The sequence below is a fragment of the Mobula birostris genome, chromosome 20 (assembly GCF_030028105.1).
Source record: "Mobula birostris isolate sMobBir1 chromosome 20, sMobBir1.hap1, whole genome shotgun sequence".
NCBI classification, from domain to species: Eukaryota; Metazoa; Chordata; class Chondrichthyes; order Myliobatiformes; family Myliobatidae; genus Mobula; species Mobula birostris.
The window spans coordinates 5,297,497-5,319,199 of record NC_092389.1 but is presented as its reverse complement, the minus strand read 5'-3'; the positions used below and the strand labels follow the sequence as shown (position 1 = coordinate 5,319,199).

General features: G+C 42.3%; 1 protein-coding gene across 1 annotated transcript in view; it reads left to right on the top strand.

Annotated features, from left to right (window-relative positions):
• The first annotated feature begins 612 nt into the window (after positions 1-612).
• abcg4a (ATP-binding cassette, sub-family G (WHITE), member 4a) overlaps positions 613-21,703 on the top strand; it is a 165,851-nt gene continuing 144,760 nt past the window's right edge. The window contains exon 1 of the mRNA XM_072238775.1: positions 613-672. Within this exon, the coding sequence (XP_072094876.1) occupies positions 628-672 (45 nt within the window). The 5' untranslated portion in view covers positions 613-627. The remainder of the gene's footprint in view (positions 673-21,703) is intronic.

Genomic DNA, 21,703 nt, shown 5'->3' with positions numbered 1-21,703 from the left:
CACTGTTGTGGGTTTAAAGCAAGGGATAGACCAGGACAGATCAGGAGTACAGACTTTCATCCTTGCATGATGCTTGTTGTAAGTAATTGGTCTCTATCACAAAAGAACTTTAGCGTCGCTCTTAACAAATGTCCGTTTCTATTTATATTTTTTATTTTTCAAATCCAGTACTTAGGTTTGAACTCACATTTTCTCTGGATTGCAAATAGAAAGTGTCACATAATTACTCCGGTAACATGATCACTTTGCTACCACATTTGTTTGCAGGAGACCATCTTGCTCACTGCACACCCATCAGCTTTGCGGGGGATGAGCACAGGGGAGTGATGACTTGCACAGTCAAGTAGCACCAGCGACTAAGTAGCAGAGGGCTGTGGTTTACATCCCAGCGTAAGTCCACGCCTTCCCAGTGGAACAAACGGCGCACCTGTTAATGGTCTTCGCCCGTACAAATCGCGTTCTGTAAATCTCCCCCACCCCCCGAAGAAATAAAACCCAGCCTGTCCGCGGCTGCTTCCCGCCAAACTCGAGGTCGATACAAGCAGTAGTTTCACAACAGAACCTCTCCATCGCAAATCCCAAGCGACAGAAATAGGACCAGGAGACCGTCATTGTTCATCCGAAGTCATGGCATGGTCCTGTTTCATCTCTGCACTATCGCCGACTCGGAAGGTGCGGTACATATTGTTTCATTAATATGCCTACGAGGCCGACCGATATGATTATTGCACATTCCCGTAAACTGCTATTTATTCTAAAATTTAATATCAAGATTCGAATGTCTCTCGAGCCATGATTTATAGTTGGGATGATCGTACATGTTCTACCAGCAAAAATAATATCGGTTATATGCTTGTCCAAAGTATTCCGCCAATATTTAGGCACCTTTGTAATGTTAAAAAAAAAGCCGCTTTAAAAGTATATATATATATATATATATTTATATTGCTGATTTGCTGAGTTGGTTTTCGTGCGGAATAACAGGTTGCAGTAGGTAAAACCTGTGACCGAGAGTAACCGCGGAGTGTTTTGACCGACAGTAACCCCGGCTCTGCATCGGATTCCGAAACACCGCTCGGGAAGGTGCAGGCTGTCGCTGTGGTTGGGAGGGAGCTTAGCCTCAAACCCAAACACAAGCATTTGTCCTCAGCACATGTGCACGAATTAAAAGCCCGAATCTAAGTAACATTTAATCTTGCATAATCACTCTGTCGACCACTTTCTACCCTCCTCTTCACTGCAATGATCTGGAAGATTTTCTTTTCCAAAGAAGTAGGAGCAGGACTCGGCCATTCGGCCCCTCTGGCTAGCCCCACCATTCAGTGCTGCTGGGCCCCAAACTTCAACTCCTCCTCTGTACCATTTCCCTGCTTATTCCTTGATTTCTCAAAACAAATTATCTGCTTCTGCTTTAAATAACTGTGGTGATCTCACCTTCACAAGTCTCCAGGCTAGAGAATTAAAGATTCACCACCCTCTGTGTGAAGAAATTTCAGTTGCATTCCTCCCTCTCCCCCCAACACACACGGCTGATCTTATCAGCCTCAAGTCACACAGCACAGAAACAGACCCCCTTCAGTCCAACCATGTACTTGGCCAAATATCTTTTAACTATGTCCCATTGTTTGGAAGTGACCCACTGGTGGAAACATCTCAATGTCAGGCTCCCTTAGGGTCTTGTATATTTCAGTGACATCATTCTAGTTCTACTAAATCTAAAGGATATATATTTCAGCTGTTTGCACCATAACAATGCCCTTATCCCAGCAATTAGTCTGGTGGATCCTTTCTGCCCTTCCTCTAATGCTACAATATCCTTTCATAAGTGAGTAAACCAAAGCCATATGATAGCATTGGAAAGGAAGGAAGGAATGATTAGGGAGGTAGTTCAGAACATGTACCGTGTCCATGAGCGTAGGCATACAGCAGAGAAATTCTGAAGTATCTATTTACATTAATCTTCCACTAATCCTGTTTTATTCTTCTGAGATTCCCATCAACTTCCCTTGGATCCAATTGCTTAGCTATGCACTTGGGATATTTACTCCACCAGTTAACCTACCACCCCTCACCGACGAAAACCTTAACAATTGTGGTCTGGGACAAAGAACTGAATGGGATGTTGTACTTTGTACCCAAAATACAGTAAATGATTTCAGTCTCATTTACTTTGGAAGTTCCCATCAAGCCCACACTGTGCGTTTTGCTGATTTATCCTAATCCAGAGATTTGAGTGTAAAAATGCAGACTGATACTTGAGTGCAGGCCGGAAGGAATGCTACACTGTCAGAGAGGCTGCCTTTTGAATGAGCTATTGATCTGAGGATGTCCAGTGGAGGCAAAAGATTGTTTCATACAAGGACCAGTGAAGTTATTTCCAATGCTGTGGACAGTATTTTATCCATCAATCAGAAAAAAGTTAGGAACAAAATGCCCAGTTATTATAGCATCATTAAAACAGGATCTTGTCCACAAATTGACCAGTGAGTTCCCACATTACAGCCACAGTGAAGTTAAGGAGCCAGGTAAAAGATGAGAAAGGCAGAACCTCTAAGGCTGTAATCTCTGTATTACTTCCAGTGACAAATACTAGTGACTTTAGGAGTAGGAGGATAGGCCAAATGAATGGAGATACAAAAGATCTGGGGCAAAAACTAACCCTCTTGAAGAACTCAGTGGTCAAGCAGCTTGGGGTGATTAAAATGTTTTGGGTTGAGACCTTGCAACAGAATGAGACCCAAAATGTTGACTATCCCTTTACCTCTAAAGATAATGTTTAATCTCTGAGTTATTTCAGGCCACGTGAATGCTTGGCCAAAGAGATGATGCAAGAGGAAGCATTTTAGATTTCTGGATCACTGGCAAGGTTTCTGAGGAAAGTGCGAACAGAACAAGGCAAAGAGTTTATGGCTGAACTGGAATCTGTCCAACATCTTTAAATTAAAGTGGTAGGAGAAGGAGTGGGGTGAAAGGTGAAATATTTAAGGGAAGCTGAGGGGGGATGTCTTCACACAGAGGCCAATGAGAGTGTGGAACGAGCTGCCAGTGGAAGTTGTGGATGGAGGTTTGATTTCAACATTTAAGAGAAGTTTGGATAGGTACATGGAAGGCAGGGGTAGAGGGGGGGCTATGGCCCCAGTGTGAGTTAATGAGACTAGGCAGAATAACAGTAAAGCAGTACTAAATGGGCTGAGGAGCCTGTTTCTGTGCTGTAGTGCTCTATGACTGTACGAGTACAATAGGGAACAGACAAAGATACAAAGAAATCCAAATCCCCAGGTGCCTGGGAGGAATGCACGACTGAACTGTACCTATCTTAATGCAAATGTGCCTGATATGAGAGGCTGATGAACTGAGGATAGTGTTTTACATCTGGGAATAGTATGTCATTGCTCTAACAGAAATTGAAATTTGCAGGGAAGTACAGCAATACAGTGAAAATCTATATAGATCATTTCAAAACATAAGCTAATTGAGGTAGTACAAAGGGAAAAGCAATAAGAGGATGCAGAATATAGTTAGTTACAGAGAAAATGTAGTACAGGTGGATAATAAAGTGCAAGGACTGTGATGAAGTACACTAAGATCGAGAATTTTTCTTAATCGTAGAAGAGGTCATTCAGGTGCCTTATAATAGTGGGATAGAAGATGTCCTTCAGCCTGGTGGTGCATATTTTGAATCTAATATATCTCCTGCTTGAAGAAGAGGAAAGAAGAGAGAATAACTTGGGAGAGAGGGATCTTTGATTATGTTGGCTGTCTTCCTGAGGCAGGATGTGTAGATGGTCCATTCAGGGGAAGCTGGTTTTCATGGTGTGTGGTGCTTTGTCCACAACCCTCTGCAAATTCCTTTGGTCTTGAGCAAAGCAATTGCCATGCTAAGCTGTGATGCATCCAGAATGGATGCTTTCTATGGTACAGCTACAAAAAATTGTGAAAAGTCATTGGGGACACACCAAATTTCTTTAGCCTTGAGAAGGAGATGTGCAGGACTGGCAGCTCAACATTCAAGAGTATAAGATCTTCAGGTGGGGTGGGTCTGGAGGTGCACAAGAGGAGTTGTCATTGTAATATTAATCAAGGAGTTCATTACTGCAATCACTGAGAACGTGAAAATGTTCTTCAAATGAGGCCATATGCATGGAGTTTAGTAACTAATTGGGGATGATCATTTTGCTGGGGTGTTCTATTGGCCGTCAAAGAGTCAGCAGGAGATGGAGAAGCAGGGTTGAGTTTTTCCACACAGCCATAGTCAAGTCAGGGTAATAAAACGTGGAATCAGGCTCTTTGTCCCAATGTCCATTCTTGCCAAAATGACCACCTAAGCTGGGTCAATTTACCTCAATTGGCTCATATCCCTCAAACCTATGCAAGTGTATTTTAGATTCAAAGTAAACTTATTATCAAAGTACATACATGTTACCATATACTGTCTTGGGATTCATTGTCTTGCAGGCATTTACAGGAAAAAAATACAATAGAATTTTATGAAAAACTACACATAAATAAAGACTGGCAAACAATCAATGTGCAAAAGAAGACAAACTGTGAAATAAAACTGAGAATGTGAGTTGTAAGGAGTCCATGAAAGTGAATCCATAGGTCATGTTCAGTGACCGGTTTAGGGTTGTGGTGAGTGAAGTTATCCACACTGGTTCAGGAGCCTGATGGTTGTAGGGTAAAAACTGTTACCTGAACCTGGTGGTGTGGGACCTCATTCCCAATGGTAGTAGCAAGAATGTTCTGGATGTTGGGGGTCCTTAATAATGGATGCTGCTTTCTTGTGGCAGTGCTCCATGTAAATATAAATGTGATTGATATTTGGAACTTGCTGCCAGAAGAGGTGGTGAAATCAGTTGCATTGATATTTAAGAGGCACTTAGACACAAATAAGCATCACAACGAAGGATGTAGATACAATTAAGGGATTAGCATAGATGGGCAAAAAGGTCAACATGGTCATGGTGGGCTGACGGTCAAGTTCCTGCACTCTATCTCTATCACTGTATAGTTGTCTGGTGTATTTCTTCCAGTTTAAGGTTGTTGCAAGAACGGACAATGATTAAACCAGAAATTAAGGCCCCGAATTGGGGAACATTGATTCTAACATGATCAGACAGGAGCTGGCAAAAATGAATTGGGAGCATTAACTTACAGAGAAGTCTGCAACTGACTGGTGGGAGGCATTTAGAAATGAAACAGTGGTAGTTCAGATCCAACATGTTCCAATAATGGTGAAGGACAAGTTCAACAGAGGGAATCCTGATTGCAAGGGGCAATGATGGTAAGATAGAGAAAAAAAATAAGAGGAACATGTCTGGCATAGAGAATGGAAAACAGAGGAAGTCCTTCAAAGTACACGACAGTTTAGATTCTGATGCTGAGTCTAGGAGATGCTTAAAATATTTGGAGGGCACAAAACATCACTGGCAGCAGGTTTATGGAAAATCTCAAGCATTTTATAAGTATATTTAGGACAGGGGGTAACCAGGAAAATAATAATCCCAGTTAGGAACAAAACAAACCAGAGGACAGAGGTAAGGTAAAGTCATAGGGCTGTGCGGCAAACAATGAACCCATCAGACCACTACATCATTTTGTCCATGTCCACTAATCCTGCCTTCATTTGGTCTATATCCTTATTTAAGTGTCTGGTGAAATGCCTCTTAAAAATGATAGTTGTATTGATTCTACTACCTCTTCCAGCAAGTTCCTGATCCAATAGACTATCCACCTTAGCTATGCCTCTCAAAATCTTATCTTTTGATTAGGTCACTCATCAGTCTCCTTCACTTCAGGGAAAAGAAGCCCAGAACATCCAATGACCAGCCCATGACTAAAGTACTCCGATCCAAACAGCATTCTGGCGAATCTTTGCTGCAAATGAATACTTCTCATCCATATTGATATCTGTAGTGCAGTTGGAGGAATCAGATAGGGGGATGCTGAAATATTAGAACAAATTTAGTACAAGTATGGTCAAGTTTGGTGGAGTTCTCTGATTTCATGAAAATTAGTTAAGTTGATGGAATGTGGTAGGTAGTCTTATGGCGAGGGTGAAATTATTATGGTGGTGAAATGGTATGAGGCAAAGCAGGTGCAGTTTAATCCAGATACCTGCGATGTGATGCATTTTGGAGTATTACTGACTCTAGGGCATACATCGTGAATGGTAGGTCTTGGTTAGTATTGAGGAACAGAAAGATCTTGGTAGATATTCAGATATCCTTGAAGAAGGCACATGGGATGCTGGCCTTATTAGTCAAGATTTTGTATATGAGCGGGGAGGTTATACCCCAACATTATAAAATATTTGTCAGATCCCAGCATAAGTAATATGTGCAGTTCTGTTCACCCCACCTTAGGAAAAATGAGATAGCGCTGGACAGAGTGCAGAGGAGATTCTCCATGACGATTATTTCACTCACAAGGACATACTGGAGAGGCTGGGTCTGTTTTCCCTGGAGTGAAAGATGTTAAGAGAGGATATGATTGAGGTATATAAAATTGTGTGGCTATAGATAGAGTAGACTACAGGAAACTTTCCCCAGTCACAGGTAGATAAAATTAAAGGATTTGGGGTCAGGGATAAGATAATTAGATGGGAATTGAGGGGGACCTTTTTCATGCAGGGAGTAGTAAGTTCCTGGAATGTACTGCCTGAGAGGGTGGTAGAAAAAATATAAAAATATATATATGAGCATTTGAAGGCAATGGGCCAAGTGCAGGAAGATGGGACTAATGTGAATAGGTGCTCACTGATTAGCTTGGACGTGACAGGCCAAATGGCCTGTCTCCATGCTGTACAGCCCTTACTCTGACTCTTTAACAGGCTTAAAGGTGGGTAAATTCCCAAGGCATGAGGTAATGTATCCTATGCTGCTGGAGAGAAGGGTGGGGGCAAGGGAGGAACTTGCTGGGAGCTGACAAATAGTTCTTAAAACTTTCTCTGGCCACAAAAGAGAATCACGTAATTGGAGGACAGCAAATGTGATACAATTATCAACCAGGTAATTATGGGCCATTGAATCCAACATCAGCAGTAGGGACAGGATTAATCCACAGTTGGAGAGGCAGGAATTGATCAGGGATTCTCCGTGTTGCTTTATTAAGGGTAGGTCCTGTCTGATTGATCAGTTGGTATGATAGGCATCAAAAGTGGGAGGTGGAATTTAATCCTGAAGAATTGGAGGTGTTCTGTTTGGGAGGACCAATAGACCTAGGATCAGGGTACAGAGGAGATCTATCAGGATGTTGCCTGGGATGGAGTGTTTCAGAACTAGGAGGAACTGCATAGGCAGGGTTTATTTAGAACGGAGAATGCTGAGGGGGGAATTGATTGACCTATACAGCATTATGAAAAGCATAGATCATGAGAAATGTTTCCCCTTAACAGGAGAATCCATGACCAGAGGGCATAAGTTTAAGTTAAACAATAGGAGATTTTAAGGGGCTTAGCGAAAGATTTTTTTTAATCCAGGGGGGTATTGAAATCTGGAACTCACTGTTGAAAAGATGGTGGAAGCAAATATTCTCTTAACAGTTAAAGTATCTAGATGAGCACTTGGTATGCATTAGCAGAAAAGGCTGTGGCTGAGTGGTGGAAAATGAGATTAGCATAGATCAGTACTTGATGGATGCCTCAAAGATATTGGGTGAAGAGCTTGGTGCAGTGCTGTATAAATCTATGACTATGACTCTATAATATTAATCACGCCTGAAAAACAATTCCTTACCTCTAAAGTGCTAAAGAACATCCTGAGGATTATGAAAATTAAGTGGAAGTATTTTTCTCACCCTTAAAAGAAAAATTAACCTCCCTATATTGGCCAGTTCATACTCTCAGGAGAAGAGGATAGGGGATTGGCTAGCCCAGATGCACCTCCATCTCCAACTTACTTTGTTGAGTGGTTGGGATGGAAGAAGATATGGTTCCTGAGTCTCATCTCATTCTCAAGAGCAGAAGTGCAGCATATGGACAGATATGAATGCCAACTGACGTCAGTACTTTCCCAGCACTGGAGGACAAAAAGTGACTCACTGCAGTATCATAAATCTGTGATATTAAACCATCTGCAGAGGTGCTGAAATGCCTTTGACTAATCAGATTTCAATTAAAATAACCTATATAAGACCATAAGACATAGCAGCAGAATTAGGCCATTCAGTCCATCGAATCTGCTCCACCATTCCATCATGCTGATTTATTATCCCTCTCAACCTCATTCTCCTGCCTTCTCCCCGTAACTTTTGATGCCCTGACTAATCAAGAACCTATCAGCCTTCACCCTGAATATACCCAAGACTTGGCCTCCACAGCCATCTGTAGCAATGAATTCCACAGATTCATTAACCTAAAGCATATTTTCTTGGAATACAATGAATTTGTTGTTGTTTTGTTTGGATTTGACCCTTATTGCCAATACTTTGTTTTTTAGATCATGTTTTATCCTCATCCACATTGTTTGCTTAGTTGTTGAGAATGTCTTACCTAAAGGTCATCTGATTATTGGCTCCATTCCTTTGCACAGTTCTCTACATTCAGTGGCCATTTTATTTGGTATCTTCTGTACCTAATAAAGTGGCCACTGAGTGTATGTTCATGGTCTTCTGCTGCTGTAGCCCATCCACTTCAAGTTTCGATGTGTTGTGTGTTCAGAGATGCTCTTCTACACACCACTGTTGTAACGTGTGGTTACTTGAGTTACTGTCACCTTCCTGTCAGCTTGAACCAGTCTGGCCATTCTCCTCTGACCTCTCTCATTAACAATGTGTTTTCACCCACAGAACTGCTTCTGACTAGATGCTTTTTGTTTATCGTACCATTCTCTGTGAACTCTAGAGACTGTTGTGTGTGAAAATCCCAGGAGATCAGCAGTTTCTGAGATACACAAACCACCCCGTCTGGCACCAATAATCATTCCACGGTCAAAGTGACTTAGATCACATTTCTTCCCCATTCTGATGTTTGGTCTGACCATGTCTACATGCTTTTCTTGCCACCATTCAGGGCCCCAAACAGTCCTTCCAGGTAAGGCAACACTTCACTTGTGAGTCTGTTGGAGTCATCTGTTGCATCCGGTGCTCCTGGCATGGCCTCCTCTACATTGGTGAAACCCGACATAGATTGGGGGACTGCTTCGTCGAGCACCTCCGCTCTGTCCGCCACAACAGACAGGATCTCCCAGTTGCCACCTATTTCAACTCTGCTTCACATTCCCATTCGGATATGTCCATACAGGGCCTCCTCTACTGCCATGATGAGGCTAAACTCAGGTTGGAGAAGCAACACCTCATATACCGTCTGGGTAGTCTCCAGCCCCTTGGTATGAACATAGAATTCTCCAACTTCCGGTAATTCCCTCTCTCTCCCTCCCCTATCCCTATTTCACTCTACCCACTCCCCCAGCTGCCTATCACCTCCCTCATGGTTCCGCCTCCTTCTACTACCCATTGTGTTTTCCCCTATTCCTTCTTCACCCTTCTTGCCTATCCCCTCCCCCACCCCTTTATCTTTCCCCTTACTGGTTTTTCACCTGGAACCTACCAGCCTTCTCCTTCCCACCCTCCCCCCACCTTCTTTATAGGCCTCTGCCTCTTCCCTCTTCAGTCCTGACAAAGGGTTCCGGCCCAAAACGTTGACTGATCGTTTCCACGGATGCTGCCCGACCTGCTGAGTTCCTCCAGCGTGTTGTGAGTGCTGCTCAGAAATCTGATGTTGGAGGGGAAGAAGCTGTTCCTAAAATGTTGAACGTGCATCTTCAGGCTCCTGTACCTCCTCCCTGATGATAACAATGTCCTGGGTGATAAGGGTTCTTAATGATGGATGCCACCTTTTTGAGATACTGCCTTTTGAGGTGTTCTAAATGCCGGGGAGGTCTGTGTCCACGATGGAGCTAGCTGAGTTTATAATCCTCTGCAGCTTTTACCGATCCTGGGCAGCGGTTCCTCCATACTAGACAGTGTCGCAACCAGTTAGGATGTTCTCCATGGTACATCTTCTAAGATGAAGCAATCTTCCAAGGCTTCTTCAACAGCATCACCCGGTACTACAGCCTCTATCACTCAAGAATAGAGGCTGAAAGTCTATGGGAACACCACCACTAAGTGGTTCCCTTTCAAGCCACATACCTGAAGAAGGTCCGGTTGAAGGGTTTGGTCCAAAACATACCTATTCATTTCTCTCCATAGATGCTGCCTGACCTGTTGAGTTTCTCCAGCATCTTGTGTATGGGATTCTAGCCTCCCTCTCCTGCTTACATCTGGGCATGTTCTACTCTGTCTCCTCCACCATCAATGGTAGTATGTTCTGTCATCTTGACAGGTCTTCAGTGCTCAGCCAGGTAGTCCATCCAGACTGGATGCTTTCTTTGGATTCACTCTCTTGAAGGCAGCCTGCACATCACCTTCAGATACTGAGACCAAAGGATCATCGGGAGACATGGGGGTGTGCAATGGTTCCTTCCTGTTCTTGTGTCAAAGCAAGCATAGAAGGAATTGAGCTCATCTGGAAGTGAAGCTCTGCTGTCCTCCATGTTGCAAGATTTACCTTTGTAAGAGGTTATGGCGTTCAAACCCCGCCATAGCTGTCGAGCATCCCTCATTGATTCCAGTCTAGTCCAGAATCTCCACTTTGCTCAAGAGATGGCTTTTTGGAGATCATACCTGCACCTCTTGTAGCATTCTTGATCTCCAAACTTGAAAGCTTCTGATCTGGCTCTCAACAAATTCCAGATTTCACTATTCATCCAGGGCTTCTGATTGGGGGAAAACCCTGAACGATTTCATGGGGACACACTTATCCACAGTTGTTTTAATAAAGTCTCTAACAATCCTGGTATAGTTGTACAGGGCCTCAGGTGAGTTCTTGAACACAGCCCAGTCCATTGACTCAAGGCAATCGTGTACCTGTTCTTCTGCCTCCTGCAACCACCTCTTAGTTGTCTGATCTCTGGAGCTTTGCTCATTAGGCTCTGTCTGGATGCAGGTAGTAGGAGTACAGCCAAATGATCCAACTTGCCAAAATGTGGTCTCTGGAAGGAACGATAGGCATTCCTCATCATAGTGTAGCGGTGGTCTAGTGTGTTGGGACCTCTGATGCAATAGGTTATGTGCTGGTGATAATTGGTGATAAAGGGTTTTTTCCAAACTGACCTGGTTAAAGTCACCGACTATAATTTGAAATGCATTGGGATGGGCTGTTTCTCGTTTACAGACAGCATCACGTAGTTTCGCGGGTGCTTGCGAGGGTTGCTGACGGTATGTAAGCTGCGATTAGGATCATGGATGACAACTCTCGAGGCAAGTAGAATTTCTACATTTAATCATTAGTTGTTCTAAGTCAGGGGAAACAAGAAGTTGACATAACCCCAACGTCCATGCACCAATGAGAATTGACTAAAAAGCGCACGCTACCACCTCTTTCCTTACCAGAATTCAAGGTTCGATCCATTCTGAAAATCGTAAAACTTTCTGGTCAGATAGCTGCACCTTAGCCAGGTTTGAATCCCACCTCTCCTGCTGTGTTTTTGGCCTTGGTCTTGACCCTCAAAGGTGCCACGCTTAACTGCTCCGCATTTAACCATCGAACGTGAGATCTGAAGATTATTGATGTAATTTACAGTCCATTGTTAAGAGGAAATTAGCATGCTGCTGATTGCAGTGAAAGTAGTTCAAAGGAGTATATTTAAGAGGGGAACTAGTACAAGTTCCTGCAGCCCACAGAGAGTCACCGATGTATACCGGCACCATCTTTAAGATCCGACCAACTGGCTGGTATTCATGGATATCGTCAACCTCTCTGTCCGGCAGTGTGTGGTACCCACCTGCTTCAAGCAGGCTTCAATCATACTGATGCCCAAGAAGAGTGTGTGGTAATCTGTCTAAATGACTATCGTCCAGTGGCACTTACATCCACAGTGATGAAGTGTTTTGAGAGGCTGGTGTTGAAGCATATCTGCTCCTGTCGGAGTGGCAACTAGGATCTGCTCCAATCTGTCTACCGAAGCAACAAGTCTACAGCAGATACCATTCGTTGGCTCTTCACACACCCTGGTACATCTGGACAGCAAAGATGCATACACCAGGATGCTCTTTATTGATTACAGCTTGACATTTAACACCATCATTTCCTCTAAACTAATCAGAAAACTCCAAGACTTGGGCCTCAATACCCCCAAGTGCAATTGGATCCTGCATTTCCTCACTTGTAGACCCCAGTCAGTTCGTATTGGCAAAAACAACTCCTCCACAATCGGAGGATCAGAGGTGGAGAGGGTCAGTAACTTTAAATTCCTGGGTGTCACTATCTCAGAGGACCTGTCCTGGACCCTTCATATAAATATTACTGTGAAGAAAGTATGACAGCACCTCTACTTCCTCAGGAGTCTGCGGAGATTTGGCATGTCATCAAAAACCTCGGCAACCTTCTATAGATGTGTGGTGGAAAGTGTGCTGACTGGCTGCATTACGGCCTGGTATGGGAACACCAATGCCTCTGAGTGGAAAATCCTACAGAAGGTAGTGGATTTTGCCCAGTACATCACGGGTAAAACCCTCCCAACCATTGAGCACATCTACATGAAACATTGCTGTAGAAAAGCATCATCCATCATCAAAGATCCTCACCACCCAGGCCATGCTCTTTGCTTACTGCTGCCATCAGGTATAATGTACAAGAGCCTCAGGACTCGCACCACTAAGTTCAAGAGAAGTTACTACCCCTCAACCTTGAACAAAAGGGGATAACTACACTCATTTAAGGACTCTGTTGTATTGTTATTTCATGCTTGTTATTTATTGCTACTTATTTTTGTCTGCATTTGCACAATTTGTTTACAGTTAACAGTTCCTGATGTTCACAGTTTACAGTTACTGTTTTGTAGATTTGTTAAGTATGCCCGCAGAAAAAGAATGTCAGCGTTGTATGTGGTGACATGAATGTACTCTGATAATTTTACTTTGAACTTTGAACCTTGAACCTTGCTCTATGAAAGAACCCTCTTTAGTTTTTAATGAACTTCCCTCAGAAGCCCCAGGGTACTATTTCACAAAAGGTAAAGTCTGTGTTGTATTTTTAAGACTTTTCCTCTTAGATCATTATGAAGTACAGACATCAACAAATGGTTTCCATTTTGACATAGAATAATGGCAATTAAGAACTTGCTTAATGCAAAATATTGTCAATAGATTAGTAAATTATCCTCCACTCTTGAGAGCCTAGAAATCTCATTTTTTTCTCTATCAAAACTGAATTAGATACTTTAATAGAAGAAGCATCAACACTGATGTACAATTTGTAAGACTGGTATTAAGGCTTTAAATGCTGCAAAATCTTTATCTCTTGTATGTATGGAATAATTTTTTTCTCCTGCTTTTTCCCATTCAATATCCTTAAGTTACTGACTTGCACTAAGTCATATTTCCAAAGACACCCTCTTTCATTCACCATTTCATGTATAAGTTTGTTCTTTCTGGGTTTGTAGACTTGTCTAATTTCTGCTATGATAATTAATTATATAGGAACAACTGGCAACCATGAAGCTATTTCAAGTCTACATTCATAAACCACCAAGCAGGCCCATACTTTCCCACAGGGAACATTAGTTAATGTCGAGATTGGGGCAATTTAGAAACAGAGGTTCCCTTCACATATTCCAGGGGAACCAAAGCTCAGTTCCAATTTAACATTGCATCTTGAGCAAGATCCATTAACCCAGCACAAACTAGAGAATATAGATTTAGATAAAATGGGTGCATAAATTGCATTTCTGCAAGATAAGCATTAAAATATTATGTTACAACTCTCTGCTTGGAGAATACTGTACTCAAAACAAGAGGAGTGCTGAAATGGAATAGGCTGACAGACTCCAGCTTAGAAGCCCTTCCAGGAAGGCATGGCTCAGATACACTCGATGCTGCAGAGAATGAAACTCCATAAATTAGAGGGATTACTGTTCGTCTCATTAACCAGTCCACAAATTGAGATGATTTATTGATTTCCATGTTTCTTTAAACAAGGCAGCATGACCCAAACAACAAATGAGAGATTTCATGTCCCATTTGTTTGCCGTTTTCCCCATGAATAAATAATGATTAAACTATATTCAAATAGATTTCCTCTTTGTATGCAAACTGATGATGAAGATTTTGTTATGTTTAATCTACCTTGGCACATTAGATAGATTAGATTTGACATAAATAATCAAGAACTGGAGCCATTGTGCTGCTTATATCATAAATGAACCAAACACAAGTACTATAATTGTTTTGATATTGCGACAACATTCTTACAATCTATCCAAACTTTTGTGATTTATCACTTTATTGTTTCCGAAAAACTGATGTGTGTAAATTGGCAATCTTTTGGAAACATGGTACTCCGAACTCAAAAGTAAGGAACTTTCATGTAAAATAACTTTGAGAAAATAAAGGTCTGTAATAACCTATTTTTCTGTAGTAATGGTAATACAATTTAACCAGTATCATCAAAGTAAAAATATTACAGATGCTGGAAATCTGAAATTAAGCATAAAATGCTGGAAGTGCATCAGGTCAGGCAAAATGTGTGGAGACAGAAACAGGGTTAATGCTTAAGGCCAATAACCAATTATCAGAATCTGTCATCTTTTGATTAGCTACTTTACAACCTTTTGGCCACCACAATATTCAGCAACTTCAGACTGTAGCCCCCTTCACCCCTCTCCCTCTCCTGGTTTCACCTATCACCTACCACCTTGTACTTCATCCTCCCCTCCCCCTATCTCCTGGCTCTGAATTCTCATCTTTTTTTTCCAGTCCTGATGAAGGGCCTCGGCCCAAAACATTCTCCTCCATAGATGCTGCCTGACCTGCTGAGTTCCTCCATCACTTTGTGTGCGCTGCTTGGTTTTCCAGCATCTGCGGACTTTCTCTTCTTCAGACTGTAGCCACTGTTTCTATTTCTCCTGTAGGCGCGGGTGATGGTTCTGTTTGCTTTTAACATCTCCTCTGAGTTGATCTTTACTGTTCCTTCATTACCTCCCTTGTTGCTGTTTAATTCCCCTTGTCTACTCTGCCAGAAATCTATTCTTTTGTTATTTTTTCTCTCTTTTTAACAACCAATTCACACAGCCTCTGTACTTCCTTATACGCTGACACAAGCGATTCTACAGATGCTGGAAATCCAGAGTGATATGTACAAAATGCTGGAGGAACTCAACAGGTCAGACAGCATCTATGGAGAGGAATAAACAGTTGCTGTTTCGGGCTGAGACCCTTCATCAGGACTGGGCTTGTACCCTTTTACAGAATGTTAAAAGCTTATACAGTTGGCCCTTATACAATGTTAGGTATTCCAATGAAAAACAATCAACCACTAACAAACTCTGTAGATGTAGTCAGATCTGATGGGTGTTTCCATCATTCTTTGTCTCCTTTTCCTTTTGCAGTGAAACATTTCTTTTTAGAATTTATCCAATGCCTGTGAACATGAAATGAAAGTGACCTCTGAGGAGACGTGTACTGCTATGCTGTGCCGTAAGGTGGTGTGGGAATTGGGAAATACAGTTCTTCGTAATGCAAGCTCTTTGCATTTATCCTTGGAGGTACTGCTGAATTACCGTTGGTCCTTGGTGAAGTAGGAGACCTCATCCGAGAATGTAATTATTACTTTATGAGCTCTTAACCTTAAACATAGCAAGGAATTCGTGATAAAGAGGTGAATGAATGAAAGTGCTGAAATATTGATAATGGATCACTATCTCTTCTGGAGTGGGGCAGAGGGCATATCCATCGATTCAGGATTGCAGTCACACAAAAGCGAGAGGAAACTAGAGCAATCTCCGGACTGTCAGCCGAGGCTGAGTCAATGGGCAATTTCAAAGTGAACCACATCAGATTCAGGTTTATTATCACTGACATCTGCTGTGAAATCTGATCTTTTGTGGCAGCAGTGCAGTGAAAAATATAAAAAAGTACTATTAGATAGATAGATAGCTGGATAGAGAAATCAAAAGAGTATTAACAAGGTCCAAGATAACATGGACTGTTCATAAATCTGCTGGAGGAGGAGAAGGAACTGTTCCTAAAACACTGCGTGTGCGTCCTCAGGGCCCTGCACCTCCTCAGATAAGTTTTTGTTAGACAAGGGCTGCTAAGGGTTTGGAAATTAAGATGGTGGATGGTGTTAAAATGCAGGGCCAGGATGATTTGTTGATTGTTAGAACATACTGCACTCTAGCAATGGAATGCTTTTCTCATGTTCTCATTTTTTTAGTTCTGTTGAGCATAATCAGTTGTTAGAAGGAGAAGCTGGAATGACAATTGCACTCAGAAAGCCTCGGATGGCAGTATGGAAAATGAAGACAGTGGGGATTTCTTCCAGGCTAGACTCCGCTACATGTCAGAGCAAATGAATGCCCAGAAATTCGCTTTTGCTCTCATTTGTAGTTGTACACATGTGCATAGAACATAGAGCAGAACAGCACCGTACAGAACCTTCAGCCCATGATGTTGAGCTAACCTCTTAGCCTACTCCAGGATTAATCAAATCATTACCTCCCACATATCCCTCCGTTTTTTCATCCATGTGCCTATTATCTAAGTGTCTTTATCTAAGAGTATTTGCCCCTACCACCATCCCTGGCAGCACATTCATGCACCCAATTCTCTATTTGTAGATCCTCTGACATCTTCCCTAAACTTTACTTCATTCACATTAAAATTATGCCCCTTCGTATAAGCCTTTTCTGCCCTGGGAAAAAGCCTCTGGCTGTTCACTCTTTCTAGGCCTCTTAGCATCTTGTACACCTCTCTCAAGTCACCTCTCATCCTTCTTCACCCCAAAGACAAAAGTCCTAGCTCACTCAGCCTATCTTCATGAGACATGGTCTCTAATCCAGACAGCATCCTGGCAAATCTCCTTTGTGCCTTATTTAAATGCCCTTAATGTTATTATTAACATGTGTTACAGCACATTACAGGCCCTTTGGCCCACAATGTTGTGCTGATCTTTTAACCTGTTCCAAGATCAATCGAACCCTTCCCTCCTACGAAGCACTCCAATTCTCTATCCATTCAATTTTACACTTAATGTTATGGAGGAAGCAAAAATGCATGTATCTACAAACTGCATCACTTGCCAACCCTACCCACCACCACTCCATGTGCCCCTGAATGTGAGTTTGAATTTGAATACTTTGCTGATTATCAGACCTATACTAAACATGACATGTCAGTACTGATCCTGGATTAACCTGAATTGGCAAAAGCTTCATCTCCCAACTACAACGGTCTTTATTCCAATTTGATGAACTAAACTGATGAAGGCAATTCTCAAAAACAACCAGAAACTTCTGTTTCCATGAGGGGAAGGGCACAGTTGAGAGAGAAGCTCACCTGGCCTTTGTTAGGTTTTTTTTGTATTATTGCACACAGTTTAAAAGGCCTGGAAACAAGATATTCATCCTCCCTTGATCTAATAACAATAATAATAATAATAATAATAATAATAAGTACTTTATTGATCCTGAGTGGGAAATTATTTCATTACTGCAGCAACATTTAAAAACACACTTAGCAATAATAACTAATAATAAAGTACAGAATAATATACACAATAATTTATCAATGTGCAATCATTTGCAATAATGTACGAAATGCTGAAACAGAGACTATTGTACTATGATGTGTGCTCTCCTGTCACACAGAGATGAACTGTTGTATATGCTTATTGCATTTGGAAAGAAAGATTTTCTGTCACGATCCTTGTAACAGTGGAGCTGATGAGTCTGTTTGAAAGGGTGCTCCACTGCCTATTCAGTAGGTCATGGAGAGGATGTGCCAGATTGTCCATAATGGATAACAGTTTGTTTAGTGACCTCCTCTTCACCTCTAACTCAAAACAGTTCGGATTGTAGTCAAGGATGGATCCAGCCTTTCTGATGAGTTTATTTAGTCTTTTTGCATCACCAGCACCAATGCTGCTCCCCCAACATAAAGCCGCAAAGAAGACTGCACTTGCTACAACAGACTGTTAAAAGATCTCCAATGTCCTGCCTCACACATTGAAGGATCTCAGCTTCCTTAGAAAATAGAGTCTGCTCAACCCCTTCTTGTAAACAGCCCTGTTGTTGGTTTTCCTGTCAAGTCTGTTGTCGAGGTGAACACCCAAGTATTTGTACTTCTCCAACACCGTAATTTCTACTCCCAGAATGTATACAGGACTCGTACCAGTCCTCTTACTCCTAAACTCCCTGGTTTGGCCACATTCAGGAGCAGGAGATTCCTTCCGCACCACTTCACAAACTTGAAGTGTCCTCTGTACTCTGTACTCTGACCCCTGCCCATCTCTGATACACTTCAGAGTCATTAGAGGACTTCTGCAAGTGATAAGACTCAGATTTGTACTGAAAGTCTGAGGTGTACTGTGTGAACAGAAATGGAGACATGACAGTCCCTTGTGGTGCTTTGGTACCACTCACCACCATCTCAGACAGAGAGCTACCCCACCGATTACCATGTTGATTATCATTGCAGAAACAACAAAACAAAACACAGTTGTAATTGGTGGAAGTAATAATAAATTATTTTGAAGAAATACCTTATAGAAAGGATGTGAATCTGCTGAAAGGATCACCAGGGTCTTCCCCCCCCCCCCCCCACCCCACTATTTGTGACATTTACCGGGAACGTTGTAGACAAAGGGCCTGAGGTATTGTTGAGGATCCCTACCACCCATTCCACAATCTCCTTGGCCCATGTGCTGTGTGTTTTGTGGATGCACCATGGTCCAGAGGAACATTATTTTGTTTGGTTGTATCTATGTACATTCAGATTACAATAAACTTGGACTTGAACTTTAGAGAAGGTGTAGAGGAAACTTACCAGGATGTTGCTGGGATTAGAGAGCATGTATTATGAGAAGAGGTTGAGTGAGCTAGGGCTTTTCTCTCTGGAGTGAAGGAAGATGAGATGACAAGAGGCATAGGTAGGATGGACAGCCAGAGATTTTTCCCAGGGCTGAAATGGAGGACAGTATAGGGGGATATCAGAGGTAAGTTCTTTACAGAGAGTGGTAGGTGTGTGAAATGTCTTGCCAGGGCTGGTAGGGGCAGATACATCAGGGGCATTTAAGAAATGCTTCAGTAGGCACATGGATGATAGAAAAATGGAGAGCTGTGTGGGAGGGAAGGGTTAAGTTGATCCTAGAGGAAGTTAAAATGGCAGCACAACATCGTGGGCTGAAGGGCCTGTAGTGTGCTGTAATGTTCTATGTTGTAAACATCACATAGCCCTACACAATGATTGAGCATAGATACTTGCTCAATCCCCGTATTATTGAATAAGCTATGTATCGAGAAACAGGGAGGAAAGGAAATCAAACCCACAAGGGAGACTGTATAGTGATTTTGGTAGATTTGCTGCATTCATATCAACTTGACATAGTGCCTATCGAGTTCTTGGGCTTCTGGGAGTGAAGAATTGTTGAACAAGTTTGTGATGCATGTAATGTTAAAGGAGGAATTTTTCCAAGCTGTACTTGGTAGACTCACTCTTCAAACTGCCTTTTCCAAGGGTTCCTTCCTGGTAAACACCATAGGGCTATTAAAACAAAGACATCACACCATCATAAAAGCTTCTTCCCCCAATCAGTTAATCTGATCAACCATTCTAGTTAGCTCCCCAACCCCCTCTATTTCCCCTGTCACAGCACTGCACTGTAAACACTTTAAACCACTTTTTATAATGCTGATATTTAAACACATTTTATTCTATATCCATACTTTAACCTCTAACTTTATTTTTTATCTAATTCTTTACTCTTTATGTTCGATGATTGCTGCTTTTGTTGCCTGTCATGTCAACACACCACAGCAAATTCCGAATACATGTAAATGTATATAGCGAATAAAGTTGATCTTTGATTCTTGATCCTTGAGAGAAAGCACAGAAACAAGCCCTTAATACGACAAATCCACAGCCACTATCAATCACTCATTTACAGAGTCTCATTTTACTGTCACTGTAGAACAATTTTTGGGTTTAGCACATTTATACTTAGCAAATGATTTTGGCTACCAGTCTTAACATCTGAATATGTATTGTGAATTTAATTTGGAGTGCAGCTCTGACCAATGGGTTTCTAAAAGCCGTGAATCTCAGACCAGACAATGCTAATTAAAATTCATTTGGATGTCTAGAGTGTGCGTGCAAATCAGGAGATATGAAGTTTGTATGTAGTTTCAAAGAAAGCATTGTCCATACTTTGTAAATATGGATTTGTCCTTTGATGTTTAGCACATAAAATACCTAACCCCGCATTGGGCCAGTGAGACCTTTCGACTGAAAGCACCGCCATATGATGCCTGATGTACCTTGTTTTACATACAACATAGAATAGTACAGCACATTACAGGCCCTTCGGCCCACAATGTTGTGCCGACCCTCCAACCCTGCCTCCCATATAACCCCCCACCTTAAATTTCTCCATATACCTGTCCAGTAGTCTCTTAAACTTCACGGGTGTATCTGCCTCCACCACTGACTCAGGCAGTGCATTCCACGCACCAACCACTCTGAGTAAAAAACCTTCCTCTAATATCCCCCTTGAACTTCCCACCCCTTACCCTAAAGCCATGTCCTCTTGTATTGAGCAGAGGTGCCCTGGGGAAGAGGCGCTGGCTATCCATTCTATCTACTCCTCTTAATATCTTGTATACCTCTAACATGTCTCTCTCATCCTCCTTCTCTCCAAAGAGTAAAGCCCTAGCTCCCTTAATCTCTGATCATAATGCATACTCTCTAAACCAGGCAGCGTCCTGGTAAATCTCCTCTGTACCCTTTCCAATGCTTCCACATCCTTCCTATAGTGAGGCGACCAGAACTGGACACAGTACTCCAAGTGTGGCCTAACCAGAGTTTTATAGAGCTGCATCATTACATCACAACTCTTAAACTCTATCCCTCAACTCATGAAAGCTAACACCCCACAAGCTTTCTTAACTACCCTATCTACCTGTGAGGCAACTTTCAGGGATCTGTGGACATGTACCCCCACATCCCTCTGCTCCTGCACACTACCAAGTACCCTGCCAGTTACTTTGTACTCTGCCTTGGAGTTTGTCCTTCCAAAGTGTACCACCTCACACTTCTCTGGGTTGAACTTCATCTGCCACTTCTCAGCCCACTTCTGCATCTTATCAATGTCTCTCTGCAATCTTCAACAATCCTGTACACTATCTACAACACCACCAACCTTTGTGTTGTCTGCAAACTTGCCAACCCACCTTTCTACCCCCACATCCAGGTCGTTAATAAAAATCATGAAAAGTAGAGGTCCCAGAACAGATCCTTGTAGGACACCACTAGTCACAACCCTCCAATCTGAATGTACTCCCTCCACCACAACCCTCTGCTTTCTGCAGGCAAGCCAATTCTGAATCCACCTGGCCAAACTTCCCTGGATCCCATGCCTTCTGACTTTCTGAATAAGCGTACCGTGTGGAACCTTGTCAAATGCCAAAATCCATATAGATCACATCCACTGCACTACCCTCATCTGTATGCCTGGTCACCTCCTCAAAGAACTCTATCAGGCTTGTTAGACACGATTTGCCCTTCACAAAGCCATGCTGACTGTCCCTGATCAGACCATGATTCTCTAAATGCTCATAGATCCTATCTCTAAGAATCTTTTCCAACAGCTTTCCCACCACTGACGTAA